This window comes from Carassius carassius, chromosome 34 (assembly GCF_963082965.1).
Source record: "Carassius carassius chromosome 34, fCarCar2.1, whole genome shotgun sequence".
Classification (NCBI taxonomy): domain Eukaryota; kingdom Metazoa; phylum Chordata; class Actinopteri; order Cypriniformes; family Cyprinidae; genus Carassius; species Carassius carassius.
Window position 1 is genome coordinate 21,673,910 of NC_081788.1, and position 23,652 is coordinate 21,697,561.

A 23,652-nucleotide genomic window follows, 5' to 3' on the forward strand; every position below is an offset into this window, starting at 1 on the left:
GTTGTTTTGGTCAAAATTGATTAGACAATACAGTAGTATATTTAATATATTTAAAATGTATTTTATTCCAGTGTCAACAGTCATTACTCCAGTCTTCAGTGTCTTTAGAAATCATTGTAATTTGCTGATTTTGCTGCTCAAGAAAAATTTATTTTATTATTATCAGTGTTGAAAACAGCTGTGTTGCTTATTATTATTATTATTTTTTAAATATAAAAACAGTAATATTGTTTTGTCAGGGTTCTTTAATGAAGAGAAAGTATTCAACAGCATGAATACATATTTTGGAAAATTTACATTTAGTCATTTTGCAGACGCTTTTATCCAAAGTGACTTACAATTGGGAACATAAATTGTATATAACATAAATTGTTCACTGCCACTTTTTTGAATTACTACATCCTTCCTGGATAAAATTATAGTCAATTAAGGTAGTTTATAGTGAAATGATGTTTGCAAGTACAATAACCCATACTTGGAATTTGTGCTCTGCATTTAACCCATCCAAGTGCACACACACAGCAGTGAACACACACACCATGAACACACACCCGGAGCAGTGGTCAGCCATATTGCTGCGCTGCCTGGGGAGCAGTTGGGGGTGCGGTGTTTGCTCAAAGGTCCCGCCTCACACTCACCGACAATTCCTTCCGGACCTGAGACTTGAACCCACAACCTTCAGGTTACAAGTCTGACTCTCTAACCATTAGACCATGACTGCCATTTATTTCATTTGTTTTCATGTGCTTCATAGAATTCTGTTTACTTGAATTTCAAATATATTTTCTTAAAATCTATCAATTAGAGTTGCAACTGTGCACAAGTTTTAACCCTCTCAAGGCAGGCGTTGCTGATTTGCAACAGTTAAAAACTAAAAACCTTATTACTCCAGATACATATTATCTATGTATCTATATTATCTAGGTTACTAAAGTTACTAAGTTACTAAAACTTACAAAAAAACTTACAATAAAAAATTTGAGCCTGAGAGGGTAAGCCTTATTTAAAGCTAATGGCATTTGCTCTAACAGCATTGCAGATATCAGTCTTCAAAAAACACGACTCATCTGTGTAGTTTTATTAACTTGAAATTGTCCATCGTAATGTTTAAATCAAACCCAGGCCTTTGGTTTGAATGCAGTTTCTATTAGGCTATATAATTGTGTCGATGAGGCAGGCCGGTCTGTTAGATGATGAATCCTGTTACAGTGACTGATCATAGCGCTGCTGTAATGTCCCTTTCACACGTCTGATAAACTGAGATCAAACATGGGCTAATTAGGTGAGTCAAGCACACTCCAACAAGCCCTATCAATATGCGTCCTGCACACCACACATATGCAAATGCACATGCTAATTATGGGTAATGAGCCTAAATATTCATGAGTTGCTCCAAAAGGTCTCATGAACCCTTGCTGCGCACCGACATGAGGTGAACACTGCCAGACGTGAAACCTGATCGGAAATGTCATAGCTCATTTTTCCTACTTTGAACACCTTCTTTCTTTTCATCTTTGTTTTTTCTAACTTTTGACAGGCAAACGCTGACAGTTAGAAGCACAGTACCCCCTTGGGGAATTCTGGAAAAATAATTTATATACATGTTTATCTAATGTTCTAGTGTTGATTTCACATATACTGTATATTGACTTTTCAGCATATTGACAATTGCTTGGTTTCCTTGTTTGTTGCACTGTGCCATTGTGAAATATCATTGGTGGACAAACTTAATTTATTGGGTGTTATTGGGTTTGTCACGCCATTCCACTGTTTTTGCTGATGCTCAATGCCAAATTGAAACAAATTGCTTGTAACTGGACACGTGTCACATTGCTATTGGTTAGGCAGGTTATTATACAGTAACTGTTATACAGTTAAATGCTTGATTCTGATTGGTTGATGCATGGTTTCAGGTGTCTTGAGATAAACTACAGTTTTTTTTTTTATTCGGCAAGCATATACACTATTAAACTGATAAATGGTGACATTAAAGACATTAATAATGTTATAAAATGTTTTCAGATATTCTATTTATCAAAAAATCTTGAAAAAACAAACAAACTGAGGAATTTTCACAAAAACAAAGCAGCACAACTGTTTTTAAAATTAAGCATTTCTTGAGCACCAAATCAGCAAATTAGAATGATTTCTGAAGGCTCATATGACACTGAAGACTGGAGTAATGGCTTGCTATCAATTCAGCTTTGACATCACAAGAATAAACTGAAATATATTACAATATTAAAAAGTTGTTTCACAGTATTACAATGTGAATATTATATGTGTTTTTTTAATCAAATAAATAGAGGCCTCTGGTGTTATATTTTATATGCATTAAAAAATCTTAAACATTTGAATGGTAGTGTTTGCGTGCTAAATTTACAGTTCAACAATTCATCAGTTATTCCTCATCTGTATGTTTTAATAATGAGCCTTAGACACAACTACTTTTTTCCTGTTTCTTGCAGATTTTATGCTGCTGAAATTTGCATCGCTCTTAATTTTCTGCATGAGAAGGGAATTATTTACCGGGATTTAAAACTGGACAATGTACTATTGGACCAGGATGGCCATATCAAAATTACAGACTATGGCATGTGCAAGGTAAAACCTAATTGCTAATCACTAAGCGCATAACTCTGTTATAAAAATAGTGATAGAAGTGAATATCTCTGAATAAGTAAAAACATACTGTAAAAACACAGGGTAGTTTTTTTATTGTTTCAGGAGGGAATCAGACCAGGTGACACCACCAGCACATTCTGTGGGACGCCCAACTACATCGCCCCAGAGATCCTGAGGGGAGAGGATTACGGTGAGTGTGACTGCATGAATCCATTCATGTACTCGCTATCAGTACTGCACAATCCTGGGTAACACAGAGCCCACTGTTTAATAGAATTATCTTTTAGTAATTAAAGTAAAGACAAGTTATTTAAAAATTCTTTAAATTAAAACTATTAATTAAAAATAAAATGTATTTTATTGTGTTTTTTTAAGAACTGTTGAGTGGATCACACTGATATAGATTGGACTCACTATTTTTTCTACATCTTTTGCTCGCTCTCTCTCTCTCTCTCTCTCTCTCTCTCTCTTGCTCAGGCTTCAGTGTAGACTGGTGGGCCCTGGGCGTGCTTATGTTTGAAATGATGGCAGGCCGATCTCCTTTCGACATCATCACTGACAATCCTGATATGAACACAGAGGAATATCTCTTCCAGGGTGAGTTCTTGTGAATTCAACTTAAACTATGTATTATGTATTGAGTTCCTAATGAAGTTACTGTCCACTTAAGAGTTTTACTCAGTTGCCAAAGCCAATTTTTACTTGCTATTGCCACTTGTCCGGTGTTTATTTTTAACCTACTCAAAGTTTTTACAGTGATGCGGTCCTGACTACTTTATATTAATATCTTCATCTTTTTCTACTGTGTTAACTTCAACTTTTAGATTATAGTATGTTTAATTGTGGTTGGTGGTTATTATTCTGGTCCATTTTACCTTGTGATGGCATACCATATCACTTATCAAAAGCTTTATGTTGACGAAATTATTTTCTTGGCACAATTTTATTACAATTTTATTAAATCTTTTTTCATCTCTTGACAAAATTCTGTCAAGAATTCTTGCAATAAACAAACCTAATATTTTCCACCCCTTCTCTTACATTTCTTTCTTAAATACTCTTCAAAAATGAAAACTTTTCAGTTTTACCTCTTATTTGTTGGTTCAAGGTTAAAAACATGAATGCAGTTTGTTATCCATTTTTCTGTGCAGTTGTGCAAGTTTGATGTCATTCTGTGACTGAACTGAAAAATATATTCAATATATTGAACATGATTTCATTAGAATAATGTTTATCTCTGTATATTTAATGAAAGCATACAGATGATTTTAAATAATTAGGACATGCCTGCATTATAATTATTTAAAATGAATGAAACATTTCCTTTATATGAAATCTATTCATGGTATTATTCGACTATTCATGGTTTTAAAGCAGTGACATTATCACTTAGATATGTGCTCTTATTTGAGGTACAGTGGGTTAATATGATCTGTTGTGATGATTTTATGATCTAGACTGGTTATGGTCCAGTTACTTCTATTACTTTTCACACATGTTTCTTATACCAAAACATGACACATACACGATCATTCAAAAGTTTGGGGAAAGAAGTCCCTTTTGTATACCAAGGCTGCATTTATTTCATCAAAAGTACAGTAAACGCTACTGTATATTTGTGGAGTATATATATGTATTTAAGGTTGTGAGCCCTTCCTGGCATTTGTCTCATTCCTTTATGAGACATTCTTTCATCCCCTCTTTCCTCACCACCCATCCATCTCCAGAGCAGAGACTGTGTGGTCATCTGCTTCTCTGTCTGTTCTCTGGTGCTCCAGCCGAGAGGCCAGCATGCTCCTGGATCACTCTCATTCATACAGACACACACGACATGAACCTGGATCTCTCTCTTTAACCGGAACTCCGTTCCCCCCATCCAAACCTCAGTTCGTCCATATGCTGCAGCGCCATCTCGGTCCAACCTCCCCCCGGCCCTACAGGGTCTCCCCCTGCCGGCGCTCCGCCGCCCACCCAGGAGCAGGGCAGATGCTGCCACCGTCGAGCCAACACTTTAGCCGCTTTCGGGCCGCCATCCAAACCGCGTCACAGCAGCAGGGCAGAGCCCAAGTAAGACCTAAATCCCCTTAGCTTTTCATTCGAAAAAGAAAACGAACAGGGGGATGTGGCATTCAGAAAGGGGAAAGAAAATGCTCGTCAGCACTTCATCTTTGTGAGAGATTAAATATAACAGGCTTTGCTTCTGGACGGTTCCCCGAGTTACGCAGCTGTAAAAGAAATCCAAAAATGCAGGGACGAGGCGTATTAAAAAGACACACTTTATACATTTTGGGGTGTGCTTAAATCCACTTAACGCCGCAACAGAATTTTATGAATTTACAGAAATAAACGCGGAGCGGGGAGGAATCTTTTGAGTCTTTGATTGAATTCTAAAGGGTTTATTCAGGCGTCTGTAGTGTGTGGGTGTACGAGCAAGGGATTTTGTGCTTGTGGGTTAAAGCCTGTCTCTCTCTAACACCGTCGCACAATACGACGGCCAAACTCTGCAAGAATGACTCATACACTTTTATCTTCTACCTTTCTCTTTCAGTAATTTTGGAGAAGCCGATACGGATTCCCAGGTCACTGTCTGTTAAGGCTGCGAGTGTATTGAAAGGCTTTCTGAATAAGGTGAGAACAAAGTGGACGTGGTATGTGAACGAAGAGTGCGATACAGCTGTCATGTTTTTGCAAAACACAAGGACAAAAGAAAAAGAGGGAAAAACTAGGCAAAAAAAAAACCTAGGAAACAAAGAGTTAAGAAGTAAAAAAAAATATTGTATGAACTAGTATTGCTGTATTCCAAGTAGTATTTAATGTAGCAACGCCAAGGTTAGAATCAGAATCAGAATCAGAATGAGCTTTATTGCCAGGTATGTTCACACATACGAGGAATTTGTTTTCGTGACAGAGCTCCGCAGTGCAACATAACAGCGACAGAACAAAAAACACAATAAGGAATAAAAAATACAAAAAAATACAAATAGGTGGGTAAGGATTGACAATATACAAATTGACAATGAATGGCAGGTATATTAAAAAGAGCATTTATGTATGTACATGTATATTATGTGGAAAAATTGTAACTGTACGCTAAGTATGTGTGTTTGGATAAATAAGTGTATGTCTATATAAATATAAATATAAGTAGTATAGTGTGTTCCATGTATGTACATGTATATTATGTGCAAAAGATTTACGTGTACGCTAAGTATGTGTGTTGGATAAAAAGTGTAGTGTATATAAATATAAATAGTGTAGTGTGTCCCACAGTTATTATCAGCTGTTCATAAGATGGATTGCCTGAGGGAAGAAACTGTTCCTGTGTCTGGTCGTTCTGGTGCTCAGTGCTCTGTAGCGTCGACCAGATGGCAACAGTTCAAAGAGGGAGTGTGCTGGATGTGAGGGGTCCAGAGTGATTTTAACAGCCCTTTTGCTCACTCTGGATAAGTACAGTTCTTGAATAGATGGGAGGGTTGTACCGATAATTCGCTCAGCAGTCCGGACTACCCTCTGTAGTCTTCTGAGGTCCGATTTAGAAGCTGAGCTGAACCAGACAGTTACTGAAGTGCAGAGGATGGATTCGATGATGGTGGAGTAGAACTGTTTCAGCAGATCCTGTGGCAGGTTAAACTTCCTCAGCTGGCGAAGGAAGTACAACCTCTGCTGGGCCTTTTTCACAATGGAGTCAATGTGAATGTCCCACTTCAGGTCCTGAGAGATAGTGGTGCCCAGGAACCTGAATGACTCCACTGCAGTCACAGTGCTGTTCATGATGGTGAGTGGGGGGAGTGCAGGGGGGTTTCTCCTGAAGTCCACTATCATCTCCACTGTTTTGAGCGTGTTAAGCTCCAGGTTGTTGAGACTGCACCAGACAGCCAGCTCTTTAACCTCCTGTCTGTAAGCAGACTCGTCACCGTCCTGAATGAGGCTGATGAGTGTGGTGTCATCTGCAAACTTCAGGAGCTTGACAGAGGGGTCCTTAGATGTGCAGTCATTAGTGTACAGGGAGAAGAGCAGTGGGGAGAGAACACAGCCCTGGGGAGCTCCGGTGCTGATTGTACGGGTGCTGGATGTGTATTTTCCCAGCCTCACTAGCTGCTGCCTGTCTGTCAGGAAGCTGTTGATCCACTGACAGACGGAGGTGGGCACGGAGAGCTGAGTTAGTTTGGGCAGGAGGAGGTTTGGGATGATCGTGTTGAAGGCAGAGCTGAAGTCCACAAACAGGATCCTCACATAGGTCCCCGGTCTGTCTAGGTGTTGCAGAACATAATGCAGTCCGATGTTTACTGCATCGTCTACAGACCTGTTTGCTCTGTAGGCAAACTGAAGAGGATCCAGCAAGGGTCCAGTGATGTCCTTCAGGTGGGCCAGCACCAGTTTTTCAAATGACTTCATGACTACAGACGTTAGAGCCACAGGCCTGTAGTCATTTAGTCCTGTAATTTTGGATTTCTTTGGGATGGGGATGATGGTGGAGCGTTTGAAGCATGAAGGGACTTCGCACAGCTCCAGCGATCTGTTGAAGATCTTTGTGAAGATGGGGGCCAGCTGGTCAGCACAGGATTTCAGACAGGCTGGTGTAACACAATCTGGGCCTGGTGCTTTTTTCCTTTTCTGCTTCCTGAAGACCTGGCGCACCGCATCCTCGCTGATCTGTATTGCAGGTGTGGGGGAGAGGGGGGATGCAGGAGGTGTGAGGTGTTAAGGTACTTTATGGTGCATATTAAAAGATTTCTGGAAAAATATTTCAAAACAGTCCTACTATCTTGAAGGTCATGCTTCTGTTGAAGCCATACTGTAAGTCAGTTTGATTTCTTAAAAAAAAAGAAAGAAAGTGTTTACATGCAGAATTCGATAAATTACTACCCACAACCCTGAAATGAAATGCAACAATCAAATTAGTCAACGTTACCATGGAAACATTACTGTTATTTCCACAGCAGTGAGTTTTTGGAGGCTAGTGGCAGGTGAAATTAATTTTCTTTCTTCTGTTTTGTATTTTTAGTTAAATATTTCACATTATTTTTTTTTAAGCAGAAATGAATTATATATATATATATATATATATATATATATATATATATATATATATATATATATAAATTATTGCCATCTAATAAAATCAGTAGTTGTATATTTTGATAAGCAATCCCAGACTGATTCAATTACAACGTACATAATACTTAATGAGTAGTTTATTCTTTTACCTCTGAAACCTTGATCACTGTTGCGCTCCATTACACAAAAAAGATGGATGAGAAACAAATATGCTCTGAGGGAGGAAAAAATGTCATGATACATGCACATTGCACACTGGTTTATGAATGAGGGTCTTAACTCTACACAAATGTGCACACAGTTTGCCTCTGACTGAACAAATACATGTGCTATAATAAGGAGGGTCATCATCTTCCAGATGAAACCAATATCTTGAGGGTGTGCATGCTTCTTTTCGAGGGCCCGTTTGCGTGTCATCTTGATTAAAGCGTTGAATAATGAAGTGTATTCCTTTAATCGTCAAGACAAATTGCATTTATCGAAGCTCTGGTCTTCCTCAAACTCAACAGCAGGCTGTAATCAGTGTTATCAGCCCTCTTAGCCTGATTCATTGGGATTAAATGAGCGTGGATCTGCCCATGTAGTCACTCTCAGACCCCTGAATTCTCGTCTAATGTCTCAGAGCACAAAAGAACATCAACAACACATGCAATAGTGAATGTGTTTTGGGTTAAGCTCCATTCTCTCAAAATAAAGAGTACATGAATTGAAGTAGTTCCAGGTTTTTGAAGTTCTCTACACCAGATCTGGCTTTTGTTAGGAGTGTTATTAATAGAGTATGTGTTCTCTTCAGGACCCCAAAGAGAGGCTGGGATGCCAAGTTCAGACCGGATTCACAGACATTAAGTCTCATACGTTCTTCAGAAGCATAGACTGGGACCAGGTAGGCAAAAATGGTTTTCTGACAAACATGGCACTTTTTAATATATGGAGACCAAGAAGGTCTATAACACAGCCCTGAATCTTGAAAACTAATATTATATTATTTAAATATCAATAAAAACTTTCCATCACATAGTTTTTTTTTTTTTTTACAAAATAAGAATAAAGATTTTTCTAATTATTTATGTATCAGATGTAGTGCACCTATCAAAATAAAAGCAGTCGAATGTTTTGGTTTTCATGTCAATTATAAGAATACAAAATTTCGAAATACATTCGAAAATCGGTTGTGAATTGAACAAATGGTCTGGCTCAAAGGAGATAATCATGTTTTGTGGCAGTTTTTCTGGCGATTAAAGTATAATATCTAATAAATGGTTCACGGAAGCAAAATAATATTTAGTTGCTTGGCTGAATCTGATACTTTTAAATTTCTTTCTTTTTTTTCTTTCAAATGTTCAGTCTTTCCATGGCAAGGCATTTTTTCTTTAAAATAAAAGTGGCTTTTAAAAAGATTCAAGATTATCTGGTCTAAAGTATTGACCCAAACCCAGCTTTTAAGAAGTTACTCTGAACAAGAGGAGAAAATAGCACTATTTTAGTCAAGTTTAGCAAGGATTGTCTAAGCAGCTCTTTCAAAGTTTATGAAGTACACTTTGGGTAGAGTGAATGTAGTGTGTGGCTATTGATAGTAGGGTGTTATCCACTGTACCAGCAGCAGAAATGAAAGAGAATATCAAATGAGATTCAGCCTTTGTTGAAGCGGCACAAGGTTTAAGGGGGGATGTTAATTGGTCTGGTATAAATGATGCACACAATGCTGAAACATGAAAATCAGTGAGTGAGCATACAATATTCAGGAGCTGCAGAAAAGTGTGTGTGTGTGTGTGTGTGTAACGGATGTATTAGTATGTTTAAGAGAACTTTGGATGCAGAGTAGAGAGAGACCGACACGTAGAGAGAGTGATAAAGAGAGAAAATGGGAATGAGTTTAGTAAATGGACTCGTGGTCAGGCTGTCAGTTATAGTCTCAAACAGAATCTGCACCTTTTGAATTCTGAAGAGATATTTGGAGATTTCCATAGAATTTAAACCCGTATCATTCATAGAAATATTATGTTATTTAAAAATTTTATTTAGTAATTATTTAATATAGGCAGAATTTATTTCATGTGTATATATATATATATATATAATATAATATATATATATTTTTAAATAATTTGTTTATTTATTTTCTTATCAACATGATATTAAAATTGCTTCATTTTCTTAATGCATGTGCATGTTATTCCAAAAAGAAAAAAATATGCTTGCCTTTTAAATATTCCAATACCTGGTTCCTTTTCAAGATTCAGTCTAATTCTGGCTAAATGTTTCTCAGAAATGTCAGGTTACAGAAGTACAATGGTAACACTGTTTCATGTTGCTTTGAAGTTGTTGAGGATACAAAATAAGGGATTTGGGGATTTTGACCTTCCTAAACAAGACTTGGACCCTTGAATATGTATCAACAGTGGGTTCAAGTAGTTCAGATGCCACAAAAGTTGATAAAACAAAAACAAAAACACTTTTATCACTTTATTATAGATTATAGTTTATTTTTAGATTATAGATCACAGATGTTTCACAAAATCTTGAGTTCTGTTTAGAAAAATCTTTAACATTGGCCTGAAATGGAAATGAACCATATCTATTTTCTAAATGCAGATTATTGATGAATGATTCAACTATTCATACATATACTGTATATAAGGTGAAAGAAACCTTTCTAACCTTTCTACATTTTTTTTCTGACATACTATACAATATGCAAAAAATAATAATAATAATTGAGATTTTGAAAACAGCATGCAGATTCAAAACTGCAGAGACCGCAAATTAGCTCTTTTTTCATGATGTCATCTCATACTTGCCTCTGAGGCTCTATAATTTTACTGTACATCTTCACATAACTGAGTCCTCAGCCAGGCGCTGTGCTGTGATCTGTCACGTTTAATTAGCTGTAATTGCAGTTAGCTTTGGTTTGTTGTGTCCACTGTTTATTTCCTGATGTGCATTCAGAAGGTCAGCATTGTGGAAAGAAAATTAAATGCTCTAGAGTTCTGTCACTAATGCACTATGCTTCAGTTGCTGGGATTTTCCGCCACTTTACTAGCTCAGTGGATGAGTTTGGACACACAAACTTTCTCTCTCTCTCACACACACACACACACACGTAGCCGTTGTATATGTGGAATCAACCCCCTGAGCTCTTCTAATGAATGGGGTTGAGCTACACTTGTTGGTAATTGCTCATGAATGAATGAAGACATTGATTTGATGCTCAACTGAAATCACGTCTAAACTATTACTGTGTCTACCCTGCTGTGTTTCAAGTAGATATTTTCACTGCAGCTCTTCTACAAGAGTTTCTTTGCAGCATTATATTTCTTTCAGCTTGATCTTTTCAGTATAAGCTATAATTGCATTTCAAAAATATTTATTACGATGATTGATTGTAAACGTTTGTTTCTGGCACCTGCCTGTGATGAGTGAACATTTGTCTTTCAGCTTTACCAGATGTCGAAGGAGTTTCTTTAACACAGCAATACACATATACGGGTGTTTCTAGCACATTAGCACATTTAAAAACAGCAAGCATGGCTGACCGAAGTGCTGAACAAACAAAGACATAGAACACATGGCAACCCACAGATTCATATCATAAACTCACAATAAATTAAAAGCCAAAGAAAAGAAATAGGTTTTAAGAGATAATTTAAAAACATTTAAAGAATGTGGCGGTCTGATATAGGCTGGAAGGCTGTTCCACAGCTTAGGGCCAGCAACCGCAAAGACTCTATCCCCCGTATGCTTTAACCGTGATCTGGGGACAGAGAGAAGTGTTTGATCACCAGACCTCAGATTTCATGTATGATTGTATGGATAAAGTTGATCATATAGATTATTTATAGATTTAAAAACATAGAGAAGAATTTTTAACTCAATTCTAAGATGCACAGGTAACCAATGCAACGCTATCAAAATTGGAATAACGTGATCAAATTTACGTTGTCTTTTGAGGAATTTTGCAGCGGAATTTTGTGCGAATTGGAGACGAGCGATGGAGCATTTTGAAATGCCAAGATAAAGAGAGTTGCAGTAGTCCAAGCGCGATGTAATGAGCGCATGGAGAGCAATCTCTAAAGTTTTCACAGAGAGAAAATATTTAATTTTGGAGAGAAGGCGTAGCTGAAAAAAAAAAACAGGAACTAATAACCGCATTATTTGTTTATCAAATTTAAGACTCTGATTCCAGAAAACACCTAGGTTCTTAATACATTTTGAGAATACCACGTTTTCACTTCATCCGGTCATTCAAATGAGATTCCAGAGCAGCACGTTTATTTTGTTTCAAAGGTTTATAAATTTGGGTATCATCTGCATAGCAGTGAAATGATAAACCATGCTTTCTGAAAATAGAGCCCAAATGAAGTATATACAAGGAAAAAATAATGGGTGCGAGAATAGAACCCTGCGGCACTCCACAGTAAAGTTTAGCAGTCAACGAAGAAAAATTACCTAATCTGACAGTGAAACTTCTATTTGCTAAATATGATTTGAACCAGCTAAGAACAGTTCCCTGGATGCCCACAAAGTATTCTAGTCGAGATAAAATAATTTTATGATCAACTGTATCAAAAGCTGAGGTTAAGTCTAACAGAATTAGGATAACAGTCACCAGAGTCAGTCGTCAACAAAGTATCATTAAGGACCTGTAATAAAGCAGACTTTGTGCTATGCAGAGGCTTAAAATCAGATTGGAAAATTTCAAAAATATGATTTACACTAAGGAAAGACTGTAGCTGAATAAACACAGTTTTCTCCAGTGCTTTAGTAATAAACAGAAGATGTTAGATAATTATTAAAATTACTAGAATCAAGAGAAGGTTTCTTAAGAAGAGGAGTAACAATAGCTTATTTGAGGCTATCAGGTATAGTTCCTGAAACTAAACATTTATTCAGAAAAGACACCAAACTAGGTCCAACGGAGTCAAAAATTTGTTTTAAAATAAGTATCAAAATATTACTACTACTATCAAAATATTTTAATAAAAAAGCTAATTAATTAGTCTTACTAGGGATAATTTTAATAGCTATCATTTTGTGTATCCTACATATTCTGAATCCTGGATATGACAAGCAACAAAATATTCTAGATCTTAATTTTTCTTTACATATCCTGTCATGTATCATATCAAGAATGCTTAACTAACACTGTTTTCTTCTTGGTAACCAAGGACAGTTGACAGCAGTAATTACAATCCTAATTTGTGTAAAAAATATATAATATTTTTACAGATTTACAAATCACAATATTTATATTAGTATATTAATCATTAATTGTTATAGTCCAGTTTATTAAATAATTTAGATATATAATTTATTTAAATTTGTCAACTATTAACAAAATTTGAGTATAACTATTAATGGTATTGATTATAGTATATAGAATATATATTTTTTATGATTTTCATATTTTAAGATTAAAAGATTGTTAATAAATCATATACAAATTTTTACATATTAATTATAAATATAAAACTATTTTTATATAAAACTATATATATATATATATATATATATATATATATATATATATATATAATTATTATTTTTTACAAAAAAAAAAAAAGGTATTTAAGCTACTTTTCAAAGGATAAAGGAAAGTTTCCAATACCGTTTTAATGTGACCTTCATAAGTTCAGTTTCAGTTTCAATAAATATATGCTGACATAAAAGTGCCTGTCATTGAAGAATCACCCGTATACTACCTAAATATTTTATGGAGAGTGTAGTGAATATTTTGAAAATGTTACAGCAGAGAGTAAGAATGTGGAAATAAGAAGAACATAAAAAAGCCATAGATTTAAGATTAGTGCAGTTAGAGAAGCTTTAGTGCTCCTTTAGGGACTGAGATTTAGACAGTGAGAGACAGAGGGGGTGAAAGAGTGGGAGAGCAACGCTGATTTTGACAGTGCAAGGCAGATTGCAAAAGAGCGGAAAATGGTTTTAGACAGTGAGAGACAAAGTGGGAGAGAGTGAGAAAAGGAGAGAGAGATGAATGAGAAGAGTAAGGTGCACTGAGATGGTGAGAGACAAAGTGATAGAGAGCGAGCTGAATGAGAAAGCAGGGGGTAAACTGAGCGAGTGGGAGAGAGACAGAATGGTACGGCTGGTGTAAAAGCTTTACTCTGCTCAGACAGATCCTCTTCCCACCGTCTGCAGTGTGGGCCCTGAAGGGGAGACGCAACACAACTCTCACTGTCTGTGATGGAAGCATGTAAAGACAGTTTTAGCAGGGGAGGCTGCACAGAAGTCCACCTCTGAGACCAGTATTAAGACACAAACGCCTAGTTTTGGACCTGGTATATGTAGATCCTAAAGTGGTGAGAAATTGGTAACAATGTTCTCTCTCATTTTTATTCTAATTAAGTTGGCTTGAAAAAGAAATCCTATTTAACTGAATCCTATTTAAACTTCTTCTTCTTCTTCTGAGACCAAATTTTAAAGTTCATCTCCTAGAGACCTTAAAAGCTACAACCACCAAACTTGGGTCAGACCTTCAGACTCGTCTGACTCGGGTTGCTATATCTTTTCTAACTGATACGGCTTACGGTTTTCGTAAACCAGACTATCAAAACCACCTGAAATCCCATAGACTTTAATTGAGGGGGTCAAAACTTTTGTATGATGAATCTTATGGTGTATTTAAGCTGTCTATTTCTATAGAAAAGTATAACAACTCCCTCCTGAAAGAAATTGCTAAAATCAGCCTCAGCTGATTGGCTGCTTTGGCTGGTCTCCCAAGCTGGTTTTAAAGTGGTTTTTGACACTTTTTTTTAGCAGGTCAGGCTGTTCTTTGCTGGGTTTTTTCTTTTATCAAATCAACTGGTTTTAGCTGGATTAGCATAGAAGCATGCTAAAAAAATGCTAGTAACTTGCGAATCATGTTAACAACATGTAAACACCATGCTAGTAACATGCTAATCATGATATAATCATGCTAACAGCATGATCGTAATTTGCTAATCATGTTTGAAACATGCTAAAAACTTGCTAATAATGTTAACATGCTAGTAACATGCTAATCATGCTAGAATCATCATAACAGCATGGTACTAATTTGCTAATCATGCTGGAAACATGTTTGCAACTTGTTAAACATGTTAAAAACATGCTATCAAAATGTTAGTAACATTCTAATCATGCTTGAATCATGCTAGCAACATGTAAGTAACTGGATAATCATGTTAACAAACGGTTAACACCATGATAGTAGCATGGCAATCATGCTAGAAACATTCTAGCAACTTGCTTATAATTTTAACATGCTAGTAACTTGCTAGTCATGCTAGGAACAGCTTAGCAACCACCCCAGTTACCCTAGCAATGTTTTATACCCAGGGGCGCAGATAGGATTTTTTTAACTGGGGGGGACCAAGCTGTCCAGCAGTCAAATTTTTTCTGTCCAGAAAAATCACCAGTACAGTCATAGACGACAGTATAATTGCATCTAAAAAAAATTAAATATCATAGAAAAGGTCTTTGTTTTTTGTAACTTAATTCAAAAAAGCAAACTTTCTTATATTCTAGATTCATTGTACACAAACTGAAATATTTCAATATTTTTTTGTTTTAATTCTGATGGTTACGACTTACAGCTTAAGAAAATAAAAAAAATCAGTATCTCAAAAATTTGAATATTCTATTTTGAGCTTGATTCACTTGATTAATTTTGAGTATAAATACAGGGTACCTCCTGGGCTAGTTTAGAACATGCAACCACAATTATGGGAAAGACTACTGACTTGACAGATGTCCAGAAGACGATCATCAACATCCTCCACAAGGAGGGTAAGCCACAGAAGGTCATTGCTGAAAGGGCTGGCTGTTCACAGAGTGCTGTATCAAAATATATTCATAGAAAGTTGACTGAAAGGAAAAACTGTGGTAGGAAAAGGTGCACAAGCAACAGGGATGACCACAGCCTTGGGAAAATTATCAGGAAAAGCCGATTCAAGAACTTGGGAGAGTTTCACAAGGAGTGGACTGAAGCTGAAGTCAGCATATCAAGAGTCACCATACTTAGACGTCTTCAGGAAAAGAGCTACAGCTGTCACAATCCTAGAACCAAGCCACTCTCTGAACAAGAGAATAATGTCAGAAGCATTTCACCTGGGGTAAGGAGAAAAAGAACTGGACTGTTGCTCAGTGGTCCACAGTCCTCTTTTCAGATGAAAGTAAATTCAGCATTTCATTTGGAAATCAAGGTCTGGAGTCTGGAGGAAGAATGGAGAGGCACAGAATTCAAAGTCCAGTGTGAAGTTTCTGAAGTCAGAGATGATTTGGGTGCCGTGACGTCTGCTGGTGTTGCTCCATTGTGTTTTATCAAGTCCAAAGTCAATGCAGCCATCTACCAGGAGGTTTTGGGAGCACTTCCATGTTCCATCTGCTGACAAGCTTTATGGAGATGCTGATTTCCTCTTCCAGCAGGACGTTAGCACCTGCCCACAGTGACACAACCACTTCCAAGTGGTTTGCTGACCATGATACTATTGTGCTTGATTGGCCAGCCAGCTCACCTGACCTGAACCTCAGAGAGGATCTATGGGGTATTGTGAAGAGGAAGATAAGTAACATCTGACAAACAACACAGAGGAGCTGAAGACCACTATCAAATCAACCTGGGCTTCAGTAACACCTCAGCAGTGCCACTGGCTGATTGCCTTCATGCCACGCCACACTGAAGCCCAGGTTGTATTTGAGAATTGAGTGCATAATTAAACCTACTTTGGATTTCAATTTTAATTTTTCTTTCTAAGTTTCCTACTTTAAATTTTTCTTAGCTGGAAGTCACCATCAGAATTAAAACAAAAAACTCTTGAAATATTTCAGTCTGTGTGCAATGAATCTAGAATATAAGAAAGTTTGCTTTAAATTAAATTACAAAAATAAAGAACTTTTCCATGACATTCAAATTTTTTGAGATGCACCTGTATAAGATCACTATGGTTACCGCTACAGGCACAATTGAGGCAGCTACCAGCTCCTCGTAGGACCCCGGGGTCAGGAGTCATAGCACACACACACACACACACACACACACACACACACACACACACACACAGAGAACATAAACGTCAGTGGCAGCACCATCGTCGTGTGTTTGACAACAGAACAGCATGTAGTGAGAAGGTGGGTACAAAGTAATGTTTAGATTATTATTGTGCTTCAGCCTGCATCTGCCCTGACCCCATTCTTTAGCACCAAAACAAACACACCCATACCCTAACAGGACCTGCTACGGTGGCCGAAAGAGCTAAACATGCTTAGCTTTATTTTTTTTAAATGGATATTATTATTGTTACTGTAATCATTAACAAATTAACCATGGATTTACTACTCTAACCATAGTTTAACCATGGTATTTGTACAACTATGGTTATACAAATGGTAATCAATACTCAAAAATAAAAAACCTTGTTTAAATTTTCTTTTTGTTGGGGTAATCTTGTTTGTGTTGAGTATTTGCAGAGCGTTTCTGTATTTGTTTGTGTTGTGAGTATTTGCAGCACGTGTGCTGTCAAACTGATGAAGATGTTAATTTGCTGGTGCATTTTCTATTTGGACGTGTTTTGTGAAGTTGCTGCGCGTTGAGCTCTCTCAGCTCTCTTGCCCCTATTTTGAAATCTTCACTTGACCCATGACCTGACCTCACACGTACGTGCGCAACCATGGCAATGACGTTTTCTGAGTCTTTACATACCAGAATCGTGCCTGGTGCGGCGCTGGCGCGCTGCTGCTACTGTAGGTGACATAGAGGGAGGCCGCCGACAGACCAGGATCTTGTCTTCACGACAACAATATCTATACTTCATGTTGAGCATAAATATAAAGCCTACTGATAAAGGACACCGTCAACAGTATTGACGGCAAAATAGACTATGTTTGACAGGTGCAATATGCCAGTGTGTCACCGGCCTAATGTTTTCAAAAGGCATCACGCGAGTGTGAACATCACTACAACTAGGAAAAAAACGATTGTAATTCAAACGCAGCTCCCGTCGGCATTTAATAAGACCTTTGCTCTTAATTCTGATCGGTCCAACGCAATAACGAAATCTGAGCAGGTCTAAAAACTGAAACTGTTGATGCTGCACTTTACACTTTGGAAAAGTTATATATATTTTTTAAATATGAGCAGGCCTACAAGCTAGGATTGGTAATGCTGCACTGTAATCATAGTTATTTATTTATATTTTTCATTATATTTTATTATATGATATTGGTTTGAGACTGAGAGTATTTTATTTAGTGGAGAACTTTGCAGCAGTATTTTATTTCTTATTCTTTTTTTATTTTATATATATTTTATTAAAAAGTATTTAAAAAAAAGTGTAAACAAATTGTTAAAAAAAGTTTATAGTAATAAACAACCTGCAGTTAAATGTTTGCATATCTTTCCCTTACTATACCGAAATATATATATATATATATATATATATATATATATATATATATATATATATATATATATATATATAAAACAATTGATTTCTAACATTTTTGAAAATATGTTATAGATTTATACAGTATTGAGAAATGAAAAGTAGCACATTAAACTCACAATTTTGAAGTAGAGAAACTGAAATCGTAGTCTTGTAAAACATATTGCAGAAATTTTGTTTTATTTACAACGTAAACAAAAATTACAGTGTAGCTAATCCCATTGTTTGTGGATTTCCTGTTTTCTTATCCACAACTGCAGTGAAAAATCTGTTTTTTCTCATGTTTTTGGAATGACGCAGTTGTAAATCAGAGTCATTGTTTAATCTTAAAAGCATTTTATTCAAATAGGCTCAATTAAATCAATCATTGTAATTCAAGTCTGGTTTTCCTTTAAGTGGTGAATAAAAAGAAACAAGCTTTTTCTCTTTTATTCTAGAACACAGTCAGAATAGCCATGACACACTGTCATGGGGATCAGAAAATCAATGTGCATGCGTGTGGGATTTTTATTTCAGCCAGCTTTGCCACCGCTGTTGTTTGAATGTATTAAAAATAATTATCCATTCCTGTGACAGTAGATATTTGTGGTTAAGTTTTCTTTTGCTCTACACTGGAAACATTCTTGATGTGGGGGGGGGGGGGGGGGGGGGGTGTTAAAAGGATGTGGTATTTATTAAAGATGTCTTTCACCAGCCTGATCTCACAATAAAAACGTACATATTTAGACGTAAATTAAAACTGTCCAATACGTATGTGCCTTTACGTATTTACAGTGTCGTTTACGTATTATCTGGACGTAATTACAGGTTCGATACATATGTAAATTTACGTAAAAACAACCTCAAATACGTACAGATAAAACGTGTTCTCTGACCAGTCAGTTATTCAAAGAAATTTGCTCATGAAGCTGCTTTTAAATGCGTATCTGATTAATTTTTTTAATATTTATTTATATTTTCCCTTTTTTTAATTTTTTTTGATAAATGTAAGATCCCTATACCCCACCCGAACCTAAACCTACCCATTTTATACAGAATGTTAAAAGAATAAAACATAATAAAACACAATTTTAGTAAAAATATAACATTAAAACGTTATTTTGAGCCACTAACGTTAATCCTACACCTACCCCTAAACCTACCCATAACCATTTCTTAAAACTACATAACGTTACTGTTATAAATAAACAAATAATAAATAAAATAAATAAATATTTTTTTGCGAAAATATCAAAAGTGGTACCAAAAGTAGTTCAAATGATAATGAGTTCCAGTCGCAGTCCTCTCTGGAGGTAATAGTTTTTATAGGGTACAGAGCAGAATTTAATTTATTAATTCGTGAAATTATGTATCTGTATTCTCTCCGTGAAGGCGCACTGGCGCAGTAATGATTTCAAATGTCTATCAACTGAAACACGACATGTCACAATCTGTGATGAATTAGGTGAGAACCAATGAGCGTTCGATATCAGTGCCGTAAACCATGTCGTAACGTTTATCGAGGGTGGCGCACTGGCGCTATTTTCAAATTCGAATCATAACGAGCGCGGGCTTTGACAGTGACGGACGCTGTTGCTGAGAATGAAGATGAAGATCGATTGATAAAGGGCTGAATTTGGATATGTTCCTTGTAAACATCTGGATTCTAAAGATATGGAGTACAGCAAACAAATAAAATGGATGTGATTTGTAATTTTATGCTGTGCTTTTGTGTATCTATGGTTGTACAGCAAAATATAAAAAAATGGTTAAACAATTACATAAATTGTATTCATTTTAAGGTTTCAAAGTGTAGTCTCCTTTAACATTATGTAATCCCCCGAAATGAGTTTGCAGCATGCACAGAAATGTTATTTCCTATTAAGTAGATGAGTAAACTGCTTTCAATAAAAACATGTATTGATATGACCATTAAATACAACAGATTTAAATCATTGAAGCCACGATTTTAATATTAATACATGGGAATTCATATACATTCACACTTTACGTTAGATTATTTACGTTTTTTTAGCTGCTAACATGTAAGTATTTGTACGTTTTACTACTATAAATACGTCTAAGTTGTACGCTTTTATGTGCATGAAAACGTAAGTAAATGTACATGTGGTAGAACCACACTTGTTTGTATGTATGTATGCATTTTTGAATGAATGAAATGTATTGTATGGTCAAAACTTTATTTAAAATATTTTATTTTGTGTTTCTGTAGAGAAAAAAAAGAAACTCCATACAAATCAACGATACATAAACATAGATCTGGAAAAACATGAACGTGACACAATTGAAATGACAAAATGTAAATTTTTAGGTGAATTATGCCTTTTTAGAGACATTGGCCTTGTTATAGTATGACTATTAATATCTGTGTCTGTTGACCTGATCCAGAATCAGGACAGATTAGCATTTACATTACAAATCCAATATGGTCACATGCATTTTTGTTCCAAAATGTGTCTGCAATCAGATCACAGTGCATCCTGGGTGCATTTATTGTGATCATTTTACACATTAATGCCAGGTGTAAAGGGAGTCATAGCATCCCACTGCAATCAGCACCGTGACATCCTAGTGGATTACCAGTGAGTTTACGATCATTTTGTCACAGAGAGGATGATGCCGGACCCTGACAGAGAGACTGAGAGAACGTCGGGAAGCGAGAACTAGTGAAGGAGCTATGTGGGAATAATCTGCTCCAACAAATCAGCACAAAGAGCCTCTGTGCATCTGTATGGATGTGCATGTTTAATTGGTTTTCTGCTACAGAGACGAACGTTAGCATGTTCCGTCAGGCAGGTTGCAGCCAACTGCACCACGCCTGACTCTCTGGAGTCAATGGCCTCGGGAATAATAAACACACACACGGCAGCTGGGCACCAATTAACATCTTTTTTTCCCTTGTATGCCATCTTTACCTCTCTTTTATATCTCTCTCCACTATGGTTTTGCCATTTCTCTGCAATCCACACATAAGCAAAGGCAGGGCGTTTTGCTCTTAAGCTGATTTGGTGCTCACTGAACATTTCTTATTGTTATCGAAAACAATAAGTTTTGCACAATAACCACTCTTTTCTTTAATAAATTTAAAACTCTATTTACTGCCTTTTGAGAGAACAACACAAGAGACATTAAGCTGGACTCATGTATTCGACTAAATAGAGAGAGTGAGTAGTGAAAGGAGAGATGAGAGGCCATCTGTTCCAGTTTGTGCAGATCGGTGTGGAGTGGAACACAGCAGGATCATGTCCTCGAAAAACAGGGAGAATATTAGAGAGGCAAAAAGAGTCCAAATATGAAAACAAACCTTAACTGACCCACAGTGTTGACATCCATAGAATCTGTCCATTCTAACAAGTGCTTAACATCAGACCTCCATAATACAAAAAATACCACATCTCTTTCTTTCTTCTTTCTGCCCTCCATTAATTCTCTCCTTGTCCCTCTCTAGTTTATTGTCTTATTCTCTGTTATTAAAAACACTTCAGAACTCACACAAATGGAAGTGTCCCTCACACAAGGGCCCTTCGCCCTCTTTCAGTTCATTTCAGAGTGTTTTTTATGCAGTAAGTAATAGAATATTATTAGTGGCCTTGAGTGAAAATCAAAAATGCCTTGCGTTTTGTTTTTTGTTTTTTTACTTGAAAGTGGATGTCACTCTGAGTCAACCATTTATGAAATTTCATAAACATTGGTACGTATGATCTGGTCCATTTATGGAATTTATGTCATATGAACTTCCTACCTAGATTTTATCAAAATTATGCTTCCTTCCAAGATTGAGTCAAAACAAATGTTGACTAAAAATCGTATTGCTGGTATTTCATTCCAAAAGTATCCATAAAAACTTTAAATGTGCTCGTTTACCCAGTATTTTGTTTGCAAAATATTTTTGCTTATGAACTACTACTAAAAAATTTCCACTAGGAAACTTCCTCAATTAATTTCGTGCTACACAGGAAGTTGCAGTGACATTCGTAAATGGTCATGCTTAGAGTTCACTGGGGTAGAATCTGTTGGAATCAACTGTATTTTAATCCCCTGCATGGACTGCTATTTGTGTTGCTGCCCATAGAGTGGCCCAAATCAGTCACTTCTGAGGTTTTAGTTTGGGTAGAACACCAACTTAAAAGGTTCTTGCTCTAGTACCTTGAGCAAATTTTGGCAACACTATATATTCCAATTCGCTCTTAAAACAGAGGTTCCTAAAAGGTGTTTTCACAGTGATGCTAAGGAAAAAAAGCTGCCACTCTTATCGAACGTACTGTGGTGTGTTTGGAACCAAAGACTACTGCGTGAACACAATCCAGCGGGGGCAGGGAAGTGGGGATCATTCCAACGTGAGTTCGGACCAAGCAATCGAACCAAGTGTAAAAGCACCCTAAAGCTGGGGACGCACTACATGACTAGCTGAAACATTCTTAGACTGAACTCAACACACTTAAAGACGGTTTCCATCAGCTAGAGCAGATTCTAGTCTTTGACAGACAGAGAGGAGCACAGACCTAATAACTGACTCAGTCCACTACATGACATTAAATGACTGGTGAGTCAAGACTGGACAAATTCTGCCGAACCAAAAAAACAAAAACAAATCTAATTATAGCTGAACTGTGCAAGATCTTTTACCAAAACAAACAGGGCTGGCAGTATTTTTTAATATATTTATAAGCATACAGCTGGCAGTATTTATTTGTGCAATTTGTGTAGAAAAACAAAAACAAAACAAAATGCAGTATCCAATTATATTATCTACCCGTGCTTCTGCAGCCGTTCCCGCCCCATCAAAGACAACACTGAGGACAGTAGTGCGAGTATTGAAACATTAAAGGTTTGTTTTACTCTTCTTAGTTTGTGCTTAACATAACAGAAAACATTAGCTTTCCTGCGATGTTGGTGTTTCTAATAAATGTAACAGCATGTCTTACAGTAAATATATATATTTTTTCATGAAGTCTGTTTTTTGTTCTTTTTGGCATTATTGTCTGAGTAGACACATTAGTCAAGCAATAATATAGGCTATTTGTTATCTCATGTATGTCTAAAATCAGGGATTAAAAATGAATTGGTTCTGAGTAAAAACGGTTGGCTGTTTTTTTTGTTGTTACAATTCCCAATATACCAGTTAGAATGAAATAAAAAATGACAACAAAAGAGCTGCATAGAAATTCTAGGCAATGTAATTTCCTTATCCATCTCTGACACACAAAACTAGTATAAATAATTAAACTGTATATATAAAATAATTACATTTTGTGTCATTTTTTTTAAAGAAATGAAAAAATAGAAAAAAATGATAATATAATTAAAAAAATAGCTATTCGTTATGTTTGTATATTCATTATGAAGAAAAGCCTATTTGTTATGAAGTTGATTTAAATATTCTTCAAAACAAATTTTAAGAAAACGTTAAAAGTTAAGAAAATTTAGAATTCGCCTGTAGCCTATAGACAAGCCTAGTCCTATAGGGTAATTCTGTTTTTTTCTTAACTTTTATTAGACTGCAGATCGAAATAAAATAATTATTGATAATCTC

General features: G+C 36.2%; 1 protein-coding gene across 6 annotated transcripts in view; it reads left to right on the top strand.

Moving 5' to 3' along the window:
• LOC132114736 (protein kinase C zeta type-like) overlaps positions 1 to 23,652 on the top strand; it is a 117,091-nt gene that overhangs the window by 83,528 nt on the left and 9,911 nt on the right. For all 6 annotated transcript variants that reach the window (XM_059523025.1, XM_059523028.1, XM_059523027.1 and 3 more), the window contains 5 exons: positions 2,469 to 2,604; positions 2,728 to 2,815; positions 3,103 to 3,222; positions 5,174 to 5,253; positions 8,477 to 8,566. In XM_059523025.1, coding sequence (XP_059379008.1) covers positions 2,469 to 2,604; positions 2,728 to 2,815; positions 3,103 to 3,222; positions 5,174 to 5,253; positions 8,477 to 8,566 — 514 coding nt within the window. The remainder of the gene's footprint in view (positions 1 to 2,468; positions 2,605 to 2,727; positions 2,816 to 3,102; positions 3,223 to 5,173; positions 5,254 to 8,476; positions 8,567 to 23,652) is intronic.